This window comes from Lutra lutra, chromosome Y, assembly GCF_902655055.1.
Source record: "Lutra lutra chromosome Y, mLutLut1.2, whole genome shotgun sequence".
Taxonomy (NCBI): domain Eukaryota; kingdom Metazoa; phylum Chordata; class Mammalia; order Carnivora; family Mustelidae; genus Lutra; species Lutra lutra.
The window spans coordinates 1,191,060-1,204,873 of record NC_062297.1 but is presented as its reverse complement, the minus strand read 5'-3'; the positions used below and the strand labels follow the sequence as shown (position 1 = coordinate 1,204,873).

At 43.7% G+C, this 13,814-nt stretch overlaps 1 protein-coding gene across 11 annotated transcripts in view; it reads left to right on the top strand.

The window, feature by feature from the left end:
* Positions 1-10,521, top strand: part of LOC125092596 (oral-facial-digital syndrome 1 protein-like) — a 70,423-nt gene extending 59,902 nt beyond the window's left edge. For 9 of the 11 annotated variants that reach the window (XM_047716969.1, XM_047716968.1, XM_047716967.1 and 6 more), the window contains 6 exons: positions 2,733-2,833; positions 3,818-3,928; positions 6,456-6,613; positions 9,129-9,381; positions 10,020-10,087; positions 10,381-10,521. In XM_047716969.1, coding sequence (XP_047572925.1) covers positions 2,733-2,833; positions 3,818-3,928; positions 6,456-6,613; positions 9,129-9,381; positions 10,020-10,072 — 676 coding nt within the window. In that variant the 3' untranslated portion in view covers positions 10,073-10,087; positions 10,381-10,521. Of the gene's footprint in view, positions 1-2,732; positions 2,834-3,817; positions 3,929-6,455; positions 6,614-9,128; positions 9,382-10,019; positions 10,257-10,380 lie in introns of those variants that run through there. The other 2 variants (XM_047716971.1, XM_047716970.1) reach the window with 2 other exon arrangements.
* Positions 10,522-13,814: the final 3,293 nt, after the last annotated feature.

Here is a 13,814-nt window from a genome sequence, read left to right as displayed (position 1 = left end):
TTGTTCATTTGTTTTTCAGACTCTACATGTTAAGTGGACAAATACATGGTATTTGTCTGTCTCAGTCTGATTTATGTCGCTTAGCATAATACTCTCAGGTCTATCTGTGTGTTCTTGCAAGTGGCAAAAATCTCATCCTTTTTTATGGCTGAGTAATACCCCATTATGTATAGCTGTGTATGCACCACATTTTCTTTACCATTCATCAGTTGTGGACACTGGGGTTGCTTCCATATCTTGGCTGTTTTAAATAATGCTGCTGTAAGCATAAGGGTGCATGTATCTTTTGAGATTAGTGTGTTCCTTTTCTTTGCATAAATGCCCAGTAGTGAAATTATTGGATCATATTGTGTTTCTGTTTTTAATTTTTTTAAAAAGATTTTATTTATTTATTTGACAGAGATCACAAGCAGACAGAGAGGCAGGCAGAGAGAGAGGGAGAAGCAGGCTCCCTGCTGAGCAGACAGCTTGATGCAGGCCTTGATCCCAGGACCCTGAGACCATGACCTGAGCCCAAGGCAGAGGCTTAACCCACTGAGCCACTCAGGCGCCCTGTTTTTAATTTTTTGAGGAACCTTCATACTGTCCACAGTGGCTGCACCAGTTTGCATTCCCACCAACAGTGCACGAAGGTTCCTTCTTCACATTATCACCAACACCGTCTGCTGCTTGTCTTTCTGGTTATAGCCATTCTGACCTGTGTCAGGTGATACCATATTGTGGCTTTAATTCCATTTCCCTGATGAGTGATGTTGAGCCTCTTTCCACATGTCTGTTGGCTTTCTGTAGGTCTTTGCTGGGAAAATATCTGTTCAGGTTCTCTGGCCATTTTCGTCAGTTTATTTGTGTTACTGGTGTTGAGTTGTATAAGTTCTTTACATGTTTTAGATATTAGCGTCTCATGGGATATATTATTTACAAAAATCTCGCATTCAGTAGGTTGCCTTTTCATTTTGTGATGCTTTCTGTTTGCTGTCCAAAAGGTGTTTATTTTGACATAATCCCAATAGTTTAATTTTGTTTTGTTTCTCTTGTGTCTGGAGAGCTGTCTAGGAAAATGTTGCTAAGGCTGATGTCAGAGACATTACTGCCTGTGCTCTCTTCTAGGATTTCAATGGGTTCATGTCTCCCATTTAGGTCTTTAACCCCTTTGAGATGATTTGTGTGTATGGTGTAAGGAAGTGGTCTAGTTCCATTGTTTTGCATGTAGCTGTCCAGTTGTCCCAAGACCATTTGTTGGAGACACTGTCCTTTCCCCATTGTGTATTCTTACCTCCTTTGTTGTTAATTGACCATATTAGTGTGGGTTTCTTTCTGGGCTTTCTGTTCTGTTCCCATTGATCTATGTGTCTGGTTTTGTGCCAGTACCATACTGTTGTGATTATTATAGCTTTGTAGTATATCTTGAAATCTGGGCTTGTGCTACCTCCCACTTTGTTTTTCCTCAAGATTGCTTTGGCTGTTCGATCCCATACACATTTTAATATTATTATTTGTTCTAGCATTGTGAAAAATGCCTTTGGTATTTTGATAGGGATTGCACTGAATTTATCAATTACTTTGGGTAGCAGGGACATTTTAACATTATTATTTCTTCCAATCCATGAGCATGGAATATCTTGCCATTTGTGTCATCTTCAATTTTTTCCATCAGTGTTTTACAGCTTTCAGAGTACAGGTCTTTCAGCTCCTTAGTTAAATTTATTTCTCGGTGTTGTTTGGTGCAATTGTAAATGAAATTGATTTCTTAATTTCTCTTTCTGCTACTTTGTTATTATTGTGTAGAAATGCAGCCCATTTCTGGGAATGAATTTTCTACCCACGACTTCTCTGAATCAATGTATTCTAATAGTTTTTTGGTGGAGTCTTCAGGATTTTTTGTTTAGAATCATGTCATCTGCAGATGGTGACAGTTTGGTTTTCTTTCCAATTTGGATGCCTCGTATTTCTTATCCGATGGCTGTGGCTAGGACTTTCAGTACCGTTTTGAATAAAAGTGGCAAGAGTGGACATCTTGTCTCATCCCTGATCACATAAGATTCCAGTTTGTAGATCATTGAAATAAATTCCAGGCAGTGGGTCCTGGGGTGCGATTGGTGAAGCAGGAGGCATTGGGTGTGTTGAGGAGCTCAGCAGTGGGTTGCCCAGTCTGGGATTTGAGTCATATGGAGGACCCCGGTTTGTGCCTGGTCCCCATGGCTGGAGACGCTGGCTCCTTAGTTCTGGGCTCCAGTCTGGGCTTCTGCGTATTGACTCCGTTACACTGTGCAGAGTTGAAAACTGCCGCATGTGCCTGTTGCTATCCTAACGCCTGTAATGTGTTTTATATCATTCTTTGTTGTAATAAAGCCAGGAAGAAAGCTGAGTTAGGGCCCTTTGATGTACATGGGCTTGTAGTATAACCTCTTCAGCTGACATGTGCTGAGGGTGTGCAGAATCCGGGTTTCTCAAAAATGCTTTCTGGTTCTTGAGAAAGTTAACTCATCATAGGAGCACTGTGGTAATGGTGGTAGTGCCTGTCTCGCTGCGTGTGGTGGCTTGAGGGGTCACCAAGCCAGTGGCTTAGAGGGACACCTGCTGTGCGAAGGTGTCCCCGGCAGCCTAGCTCTTATTCTCCGAGAGCCCAGGAATAACTGCTTTCCGAAAGCATTTTGAGGGTTTTCATCACCCTGTGCTCTTGGATTTTACATTCCTACAACTTGATGCTCTTGATTTTTATTCTTCCATTCTAGTCTTTGTCAAAGACAAATGGAGCTTCAGGACAAAAGTGAATTTTCAAATCCGGCCAACCTACCTCTTAAGGACAATGAGGAATTTGAATCATTTTTCAATTGTAAGTTCAAATATGAGTACTGGTTTTTATAAGAGAAAGCTTAGTTTTGGTGAAGCATACTCATTCTCATGAAGAGCAGAGCAGTTACAGATTATGACATTTTTATTTTGTGATAAAACCACAAATACAGATATATTGCCTCATCTTTACATCACAAAGATTTTCAGGGGTATGTTCTGAGTTCCATTTATCAAGCATTTCAGGGTAGCTCACCATGTCAGAGTTGGAGCTGAGCCTGTAAGTGAATCCTTAACTCAGTTTACCAAGTTTGGGATTGCTTCAGAGTTCAAATAAGTGATTTTTAAGAATTCTTTTTTCCCTTTTATGGAACATGAGTATGCCATTACTTTATTGACCCATTGACTGCCTAAGATTTAGAAGGCCCGTTTTTAAAATTCAAGAATGGAGGTAAAATAATATAAGCTTGTGAGTCTGGAATTGGTATCCTGGCTGTGGCCATGCCCAGAGCGCAGCGCGGAAGGGGAAGCGGGACAGAGCCGTAGCGCGGCTCATGCCCACGGTTCTTTCCAGCTTGGGAATCTTCGTATTTCTGCGTGACCTGCCATTTTGCTTCATGGTCTCATGGCCAGTGTGCAAGGATCAGGTTTTGAACATTTAAATGATAAGGCTTAGTAAGCTTTTCAAAATCCTTGTGACTAAGTTTGTTAAATCACTGATTTCAAGTAGAATTCAAGTGATTTATCCGCAAGCCAGGTGAATTCTTTCCCTTGGTAGGTTTTCCTATTGGGGAACCAGTGAGATTTTATAAAGGAATCTAATTCTCGAAAGCAGAACAACACTGGAGGAGAGAGTACATGGTCAGGCTGATGCAGAGTTCTAGAGTTCTCTAGGCAAAGGGCTGGCCCCGTTGCTTGCGCCAAAACTTGAGCGCTTCACCGTGAATTCTCCCTCCACTGTGCTACGCTCCCTTCTCCTGCCCTCGCTGTGGAGGACTCACGAAACGCTTTTTTGCACCTCGTGTAGATGCAGGGAGCGCGGCGAGGCAGTTTGACGCGGATGGCCTCCATCCCGCTGGCGACATGCCTCACGCGGATGCCGCCGCGGCCGCCAGACCTGAGTCCTGTCACTACCTGAGTAAGTTTTCCTCTGTTTTAACGAACAAAGTAGATTAACGAATTAGCGGTGCTGAATCTTACTGTGTTTTCTCTTCCTCCATGCCTTAAAAAAGTACGACAAGCAAAACCTTGATATATTTCAGTTTGCAGAAAAGCTGGTGACGTTGCAGGGAAACTGGCCATGAGGTTTGTCTTCCTGGACTCACACTGTCTTTCCTCTTGCCTCCTCCAGCTGACCCACTCCCTCCCCATCATGGAAGAAAGGCGTAGTGGGGAGCTTGGGGCTTTGCTCTAGGGCTCAGCCAACAGCCAGGTCCTTTTCTCCTTGGACCAAAGTGTTGAAACTTCAGAGTTGAAAGGAAATGCCTCAAATAAAACTGGCTACTGGTCCTTTCCAAACACAGGGAGATCATCCTCCCTAAGACCTCTGCAGAGCCTGTTACAACCAGTTTCTTGGTTTGAGACACGGCTGGGAATGTGAGCAGTCGCTGACGGAGGCATGAGACTTGGAAAGGGTTGATTTTTGCCAATTCCAGAGTAAACGATGCTAGAGATTCATTGAGCCTTTTCTCTTCTGGGAACTTTCCTCATGGCTGGGCAGACAGCAGTGTACCAGCCCAGGCCCCTGCTTCCTGGAGCTTCTAGTAGGAGAGTCGGGCATTCATCAGGCCATCGAGGACCACCTGTGGGATAGATACTGATAGGGACCATGGCACCTGAGAGCAGGTCTAATGGCCAGGGAGATGGAAAGGCCCCAGGCTCAATACCTTTGTACCAGTGGGAATGCTTCTTTTCTTTGTTCTTAAGGTCCGGGGCAGTTTCATTGTGCCTGGGCAGCTACAAAGTACACTTCCCAGGGAATAAGCAGCCCTTTTCATCTGTTTAAATTAGCTCGCAAACAGCATTCTCATTCTGGGGTTGCTGCTCCATGTGAAAGTCTGGCACATCAGGGAGTAACCCTCATTCCCCTAGCGGGCAGGAGGCTGTGTCGCTGCTTAGAGAAGTGGTCAGCGCCTTCTCCGCTCTTAAAATTTCATGAACAGGATTAAGCGAATATTGTTGCTCCTCTCTTATTAGTAAAAGTAACTTTTTGGTAGTGACTTAGGACAGGGCATGGCTGTGAGGCTTGAAGTCCCATGGTGAACCTGTGCACTTAACCGTTTCTTAGCATGGCTGGGGAAGGTTGAGGTTAGAGGCCAGGGCTGGAGGAGGTCAGCACAGTCATCGTGGACTTGAGGTTGAATTCAGCATGTGAGGCGTGGGGGCCTGTGTTGCACACTGAGGGAACAAACGATGAAAATATGGTCCTTGGCCGGAAGGAATACAAATAGAGAAGACAGGTGCCGGTGGATTGTGACAAGGCAGGTACAAAGTACGTGTGAATGTGGTGCTGGAGGAGCCAGGTGTGACTTTAGGAGTAAGGAGGACCTCACCCACGAGGTGGCATTTAAGTGGTGGCTTGCGTAGCAGGGAAGGTTGTGGGGGAGGGATGGAGCACCTCAGGTTAAGGAGGCCGTGAAAGCAAGGGTGTGGCGCGAGGCCAGTGCGGCTATACTCAGCGGACAGTGGGCGTGCCGCTTTGTGGATGGCAGGTATTGAATATGAAGGTTACAGTGATAGAGGAAGTCTGGCAAGAAGAAGGTAGATTGTTAGCCTGAACCGCTATGGGTTTGGACTTCCCCAGAGCAGAGAGTATGCGGAGCAGACCCAGGAAGTGACACGTGCTCACAGTGGTGAAGGTGGGTTGCCTGCAGGCGGAGAGACCAGCGTCATGGAGAGCACTAACTAGGTGGTGGCAGCGCCCCAGTAAATGGTGTCAACACCCCTCAGTGCAGCAGGAGGAAGGGCTCTGTGAGCCCTGCTGGCCGAGTGGACAAAGCACGGGAAGAGCATGGTGAAAGAAACAGGAATGAGGGGTCCAGGAAGGAAGCCAGGGCTGTGGGATCTCCAAGTGTTGATGGCAGGAAGCCTGTTAGAAGTCAGGGCGTGAGGAAACAGAGGTCGGGCCTAGAGAAGGAGGTGTGGGAGGGGTTGGGAATCAGCCTGGAGGAGGTGGCAGTGAGCTGGCTCTGGCGCGGGGGTGGGTAGAGTGTGGTGGCAGCGTCCTCTCTGGGGCAGGAGAGATGGGATGCCTGCACGGGAATGAGGGGAAGAGCTGCGGAAATGCTGTGTAATAGAAGAGGGGCTAACCGCTAACTCTGAGTCCTATAGCTGGGCGCAGGATCCTAACCAGATGTATGGCTTGCCTTGGGAAGGGTAGAAGTGAGCAAAGAGCATAAGAAGCTGTGATGGGGAGGAGGGGGGTGTGATGTGGGAGGCAGTTAGAGTCCTTATCTGAAGGGTGACGGGTCTTCATCTTAGCAAAGTAAAAGGCAGGTGCGGGGCTAGGAGTGGGTTTGGGGGCTTGAAGATGGAGCAGGCCAGGAGTCCATGAGAAACCACGCAGAGTCTTCGTGAGCCTTGACAAGGGCCTTTGCAAAGCAGCCGTGTGTATAGTTGAAAAATCCAATGCTGTAAACTACGTACCCTTTTTTCTGTCCCATTAGGCATGGATCAGAAACAAATGGGAGAACAGAAGGAAGAAGAAAACATGTGGGAAGAGCACATGAGAGCACGCAGGCAGAGAGAAGAGAGAAGGCAGACTGAGCGGCAAGAGGCTTTAGAAAGGGAACGAAGAGAACTAGAAACACTGGATCAAGAGCGGGTAATGCTAAATACACACAAATTCTCTCTGCTGCTTTTCCTCTGGTGTGCCTCCTGTAAGTACTTCGCTCCCAGGGACGTGAGTCCTTACTGTGTCCCGAAGTCATAGAGTGGCAGGTGGTTTGGTTCGGGATTTCTTCTACCATACATTATTACAGTGTTACTATGTTCCCTGTGCAGTACTCCAGATTGCTGGGACTTACACTTCTTATGACTGGAAGTTTGTACCTCTTAATCCCCTTTATCTATTCCCCCACCCCCTACCCCCCTCCTCCCTGGCAAACACCAGTTTGTTGTCTGTATTTGAGTTTGGGTATTTTGGGTTTGTTGTTTCTTTGTTCATTTGTTTTGTTCTCTAGACTCCACACATAAGTGAAATCACATGGTATTTGTCTGTGTTTGACTTATTTCACGCAGTGTAATAGTCTCTGGTCCATCGTGTTGTCACAGATGGCAGGACCCCATCCTTTTCCTTTCTGTGGCTGAGCACTGGTTCATCGTGTGCACAGCCCCTCTCCACCCACTCCCCCATGCGCGGACACTCAGGCTACTTCCCTCTCTTGGCCATTGTGACTAATGCTGCAGTAGACATCGGGGGGCGTGTATCATTTCAGATGACTGTTTTCATTTTCTTTGGGTAAATATCCAGTAGTGGAATTACTGGATCATAGGGTAATTCTGTCTTTAATATTTTGAGGAACCTCCATACTGTTTCCGCAGCGGCTGCACTGTTGGCGTGCCCACCAGCCGGGCACAGGGTTCCTCTTTTCTCCACATCCTCACCAGCAGTTGCTGTCGATTGTCTCTTTGGCTTTAGCCATTCTGACGGGTGAGGTGAGCGCTCACTGTGGTTTGGATTTGCATGTCCCTGATGATGAGTGATGCTGGGCATCTCTTCATGTGTCGGTTGGCCGTCTGGATGTCGTCTTTGGAGAAACGTCTATTCAGGCCCTCTGCCTGCTTTTAATTGGATCGTTTGGGTTTTTTGGTGTTGTGTAAGTTCTTTATATATTTTGGGTATTAACCCCTCATTGCGTATGTCGTTTGTAGATATCTTCTCCCATTCAGTTTGTTTGTTTTCGTTCTGTTGATGGTTTCCTTCACTGTGCTGAAGCTTTTTATCTTTTTTTTTTTTAAGATTTTGTTTATTTATTTGACAGACAGAGATCACAAGAAGGCAGAGAGGCAGGCAGAGAGAGAAAGCAGGCTCCCTGCTGAGCAGAAAGCCTGATGTGGGGTTCCATCCGAGGATCCTGGGATCATGACCTGAGCCAAAGGCAGCGGCCTTAACCCACTGAGCCACCCAGGCACCCCCTGAAGCTTTTTATCTTGGTGTGGTCCCAGTAGGTTTTTGTTTGTGTTTGGTTTTTGTTGCTGTTGTTTTGGGGGGTTTTATTCTTTGCTTTTGTTGCCCTTGCCTCAGAAGACATATCTAGAAAGATGTTGCTCAGGCCAATGTCAGAAAAGTTACTGCTCTTGCTCTCTTGTAGGATTTCTGTGGTTTCAGGTTGCACATTTAGGTCTTTCATCCATTCTGAGCTTGTTTTTGTTGAAGCAGGTGGCCCAGTTTTCCCGGCATCGCTGAAGACGCGGTCTTTTCCCTGTTGTATATTCTTGCCTCCTCTGTTGTAGTCAGTCGACCATACAAGCATGGCTGTACTTCTGGGCTCTCTGTTCTGTTCCAGGGATCTGTGTGTCTGTTTCTGTGCCAGTACCATACTGTTTGGATTACGGTAGCTTTGGTCGTATATCTTGAAATCTGGCATTGAGATACCTCCAGCTTTGTTCTTTTTCAAAATTGCTTTGGCTATTTGGGTCTTTTGAGGTTCCATACAAATTTTAGTTATAAGTCTAGTATTAAAAGCCTGCAGTAGGTATCCCGGTCTTCTTTGCTTAAGAGCATTGAGAAAGCCTGTGGGTAACATAGACCTTAGGAGTTCAGCAGCAACGGGGAGGTTTTGCAAGCTCATTCTCGTGCATTCTTATCTGGTCCTGGAAACAAGCCGTAAAGAAGGTGGGCTTGGCTTTGCTGTAGGTCTTTCCTTTTTAAATGGGTTTTAAAGAAGACATTCAACGTCAGCTAGTTGGAACTAGGGTAACCCTGCTGAGGTGACTGCTGGTCAGCAGTGGCTTTCAGGGGCACCCCTGCTCTCCTCCTTCCTCTGGTTCTCTTCTGACCACCTCGGTCCTGCTTCTGGTCCCAGGCACATGGGATACTCTCACCACTTCACATACCTGCTGAGTCTTACCAGAATTTATCTTCCCTATGGATGTTCCTTGGACTCCTGGTTCATCTGGCGTAAAGCACAGGACATTTGAGGTGATTTAATGCCTTCCTTCAGTGAGATGACCTGTTTGTCCCCCTTTGATAGCAATGACTTCAACTAAAAAACCAGTTCTTTGGCATGCAGGTTGTACTTACAGGACCAAGATTATATTACTGTGCCTTTTTAAACACTTACAGGTTGTTTTAATGTGTTTGTGTATTTCCTGTGTTGGCACGTGTAATTCCACAGAGGATGATTGAAGAGTCCTTGAAAATTGAAATGGAAAAAGAAATCAATATTGAAGAAATAAAAGGCCAGTCTGTTTGTGGTGAAAATCCTTTGGAGAAATACATGAAGATTATTCAGCAGGAACAAGACCAGGAGATGGCAGAAAAGGTGCTGATGCTGCGGACTGGCCTTCTGTGGAGGGGGCTGCCAAGATGCTTTCGTTTGTTCCAAAACTGTAGGACCCAAATCTGCCTTCTCCGTTGGAGCCAAAAAGGTGGAAGCATAGAAAATCCACAGTTCAGATAGAGCCCTGAGTCTTTTTGATACATGAGACTCAACAAAGTATCCTTGCTTTGCTTGGGTGAAGACTGAAGAGGTTTTGATTTGTCATATTTTATAAAAGTTTAGGATGTCTATCATTTTAAGAACAAAAAGAACATAATGAAGGTCTGTTCATGAATAATGAATGTCTGAGTACTGTCCGAAGCCCTAGAGTTTTACTTCTGTCTCACCATGGGTATTGAGAATGGGCACCAGATAGTTTTTTTTTAATGTGCTTGCTGAATTTCATGTTTAAAAGTCCCCTCTTTCTTAGACTTTTGAATTGCATCTATATCTCAGATTAGTCCTGAGAGAAATCAGAGTGTTGAATAAGATTGATACCTATGGGGGCGCCTGGGTGGCTCAGTGGGTTAAGCCGCTGCCTTCGGCTCAGGTCATGATCTCGGAGTCCTGGGATCGAGTCCCGCATCGGGCTCTCTGCTCAGCAGGGAGCCTGCTTCCTCCTCTCTCTCTGCCTGCCTCTCTGCCTGCTTGTGATCTCTCTCTGTCAAATAAATAAATAAAATCTTTAAAAAAAAAAAAGATTGATACATATATAATTTCAGAATTCTTTTTCCCTCTTTGTGTCAGAGTTCAAAAAAAGTTGGCAGAGAAGCCTCAGAAGTGGACCTGCTGCCATCTAGCGATAAAGACGAAAGGTATGGTTTCCTCAGTGCGGTGTTCCTACACAAACCATTACGTTGCCGGTGTGTTGGCCAAGGGAAACGTTCAGATATTTGAGTCTCTCTGTGAAAAATTAGTAAAAATCAAAATTAAGGACTTCAAAAAGATAAATGTGTTTCATTTTTTAATTTGTGAAATTACTTCAGAGAGAAATTTTAAACAAGGGCGGAAACCCCACAGAGAAAGAATGCAAATATTATGAGGATCCCTGAATAAACTGCACAAGAATTTAATAAATTAAATTTGTTTTTATCTTTCCCTAATTTAGTTTCACAGGCTTTTCTCACGAAGGAACAGATGACTTTTGGTAACCATGTTTGCTGTCCAGCACCTTACCCACATAATATAACTAAAGGCCTATGGATTCTTTGTAACAAGACAAAATTCTCAATAAAAATTTTATCTGTAATCCGATACAATTCTGTTTTTCATAATTTTATTTGGTTTCATGTTATATAGACCAGAAATTATCTAGTCAAGTAACACCTCTTTAGAATTTTTCCTTTTCAGGCTTTGCATGACCCTAGAATGGTTTTTTTTTTTTCCTCCTCATTTTTGTCATAGGTTATATTTATTTGAAAACCTTTTGGTCAAGTTCCAGGGCTATATTTTGGAAGTTTCAGCTGTGTTCCTTTCCTCTCCAGATTGGGTTACCCACTGTCAAATAGGAGTCTCATTTTCCCCAACACTCTCCATCTGATCTGTCCCTGAAAATAAGGACACGGGTTTTTCCATCCCAGGTATTAGAAATAAAACAGTATTACCTGTGGTCTTTACTTCTCACATGTTTTTCTTGAGAAAACACAACCCATTTTTTTGTTGTTGTTGAACTGAGCTATAATGTTAACCACTTGATTACACTTAGGAATTTCTCAGTTCTCCCTGGCCATTCATTCAACAGGAACAGACAACTCTTGTGGATGGAACTCTTCCTATGAGCAGGCACTACGCTAAGCATTTTATAAACATTACTTCAAATCAGCTTTACTAATAATCCTTTGAGCTAGGTATTATTATCCTTGCTTTATTTATTTATTTATTTACTTACTTACTTACTTACTATCCCTGCTTTATAGATGAAGAAACAGGATCAGAGATGTTAAGAAACTTGCCCAAAGTCACAAAGCAGGGAGAGTGCACCATTCTTTCACATTCAGATGAGAATTTTTTTTTTTAAGTTTTATTTTTTTATAAACATATAATATATTTTTATCCCCAGGGGTACAGGTCTATGAATCGCCAGGTTTACACACTCCACAGCACTCACCATAGCACATACCCTCCCCAATATCCATAACCCCACCCTCCCTCTCCCAACCGCCCTCCCCCCCTCAACCCTCAGTTTGTTTTGTGAGATTAAGAGTCACTTATGGTTTGTCTCCCTCCCAATCCCATCTTGTTTCATTTACCCTTCTCCTACCCCCTTAACCCCCCATGTTGCATCTCCTATCCCTCATATCAGGGAGGTCATATGATAGTTGTCTTTCTCCGATTGACTTATTTCGCTAAGCATGATATCCTCTAGTTCCATCCACATCATCGCAAATGGCAAGATTTCATTTCTCTTGATGGCTGCATAGTATTCCATTGTGTATATATACCACATCTTCTTTATCCATTCGTCTGTGGATGGACATCTAGGTTCTTTCCATAGTTTGGCTATTGTGGACATTGCTGCTATAAACATTCAGGTGCACGTGCCCCTTCAGATCACTACGTTCGTATCTTTAGGGTAAGTACCCAGCAGTGCAATGGCTGGGTCATAGGGTAGTTCTATTTTCAACATTTTGAGGAACCTCCATGCTGTTTTCCAGAGTGGTTGCACCAGCTTGCATTCCCACCAACAGTGTAGGAGGGTTCCCCTTTCTCCGCATCCTCGCCAGCATCTGTCATTTCCTGACTTGTTAATTTTAGCCATTCTGACTGGTGTGAGGTGGGATCTCATTGTGGTTTTGATTTGTATTTCCCTGATTCCGAGTGATATGGAGCACTTTTTCATGTGTCTGTTGGCCATCTGGATGTCTTCTTTGCAGAAATGTCTGTTCATGTCCTCTGCCCATTTCTTGATTGGATTATTTGTTCTTTGGGTGTTGAGTTTGCTAAGTTCTTTATAGATTTTGGACACTAGCCCTTTATCTGATATGTCATTTGCAAATATCTTCTCCCATTCTGTCAGTTGTCTTTTGGTTTTGTTCACTGTTTCCTTTGCTGTGCAAAAGCTTTTGATCTTGATAAAATCCCGATAGTTCATTTTTGCCCTTGCTTCCCTTGCCTTTGGTGATGTTCCTAGGAAGATGTTGCTGCGGCTGAGGTCGAAGAGGTGTTCTTCTCAAGGATTTTGTTCTCCTCAAGGATTTTGATGGATTCCTTTGTGTTCTCCTCAAGGATTTTGATGGATTCCTTTCTCACATTGAGATCCTTCATCCATTTTGAGTCTATTTTCCTGTGTGGTGTAAGGAAATGATCCAATTTCATTTTTTCTGCATGTGGCTGTCCAATTTTCCCAACACCATTTATTGAAGAGGCTGTCTTTTTTCCAGTGGACATTCTTTCCTGCTTTGTCGAAGATGAGTTGACCATAGAGTTGAGGGTCTATTTCGGGGCTCTCTATTCTGTTCCATTGATCCATGTGTCTGTTTTTGTGCCAGGACCATGCTGTCTTGATGATGACAGCTTTGTAATAGAGCTTGAAGTCCGGAATTGTGATGCCACCAACTTTGGCTTTCTTTTTCAATATTCCTTTGGCTATTCGAGGTCTTTTCTGGTTCCATATAAATTTTAGGATTATTTGTTCCATTTCTTTGAAAAAAAAAAAAAAAAGGATGGTACTTTGATAGGAATTGCATTAAATGTGTAGATTGCTTTAGGTAGCATAGACATTTTCACAATATTTATTCTTCCAATCCAGGAGCATGGAACATTTTTCCATTTCTTTGTGTCTTCCTCAATTTCTTTCATGAGTACTTTATAGTTTTCTGTGCATAGATTTTTAATTTTTTTGGTTAGGTTTATACCTAGGTATCTTATAGTTTTGGGTGCAATTGTAAATGGGACGGACTCCTTAATTTCTCTTTCTTCTGTCTTGTTGTTGGTGTAGAGAGATGCAACTGATTTCTGTGCATTGATTTTATATTCTGACACTTTACTGAATTCCCGTACCAGTTCTAGCAGTTTTGGAGTGGAGTCTTTTGGGTTTTCCACATATAGTATCATATCATCTGCAAAGAGTGATAGTTTGACTTCTTCTTTGCCGATTTGGATGCCTTTAATTTCCTTTTGTTGTCTGATTGCTGACGCTAGGACTTCTAGTACTATGTTGAATAGCAGTGGTGATAATGGACATCCCTGCCGTGTTCCTGACCTCAGCAGAACAGCTTTCAGTTTTTCTCCATTGAGAATGATATTTGCGGTGGGTTTTTCATAGATGGCTTTGGTAATATTGAGGTATGTGCTGTCCATCCCTACACTTTGAAGAGTTTTGATCAGGAAGGGATGCTGTACTTTGTCAAATGCTTTTTCAGCATCTACGGAGAGTATCATATGGTTCTTGTTCTTTCTTTTATTAATGTGTTGTGTCACATTGATTGATTTGTGGATGTTGAACCAACCTTGCAGCCCTGGAATAAATCCCACTTGGTCGTGGTGAATAATCCTTTTAATGTACTGTTGAATCCTATTGGCTAGTATTTTGGCGAGAATTTT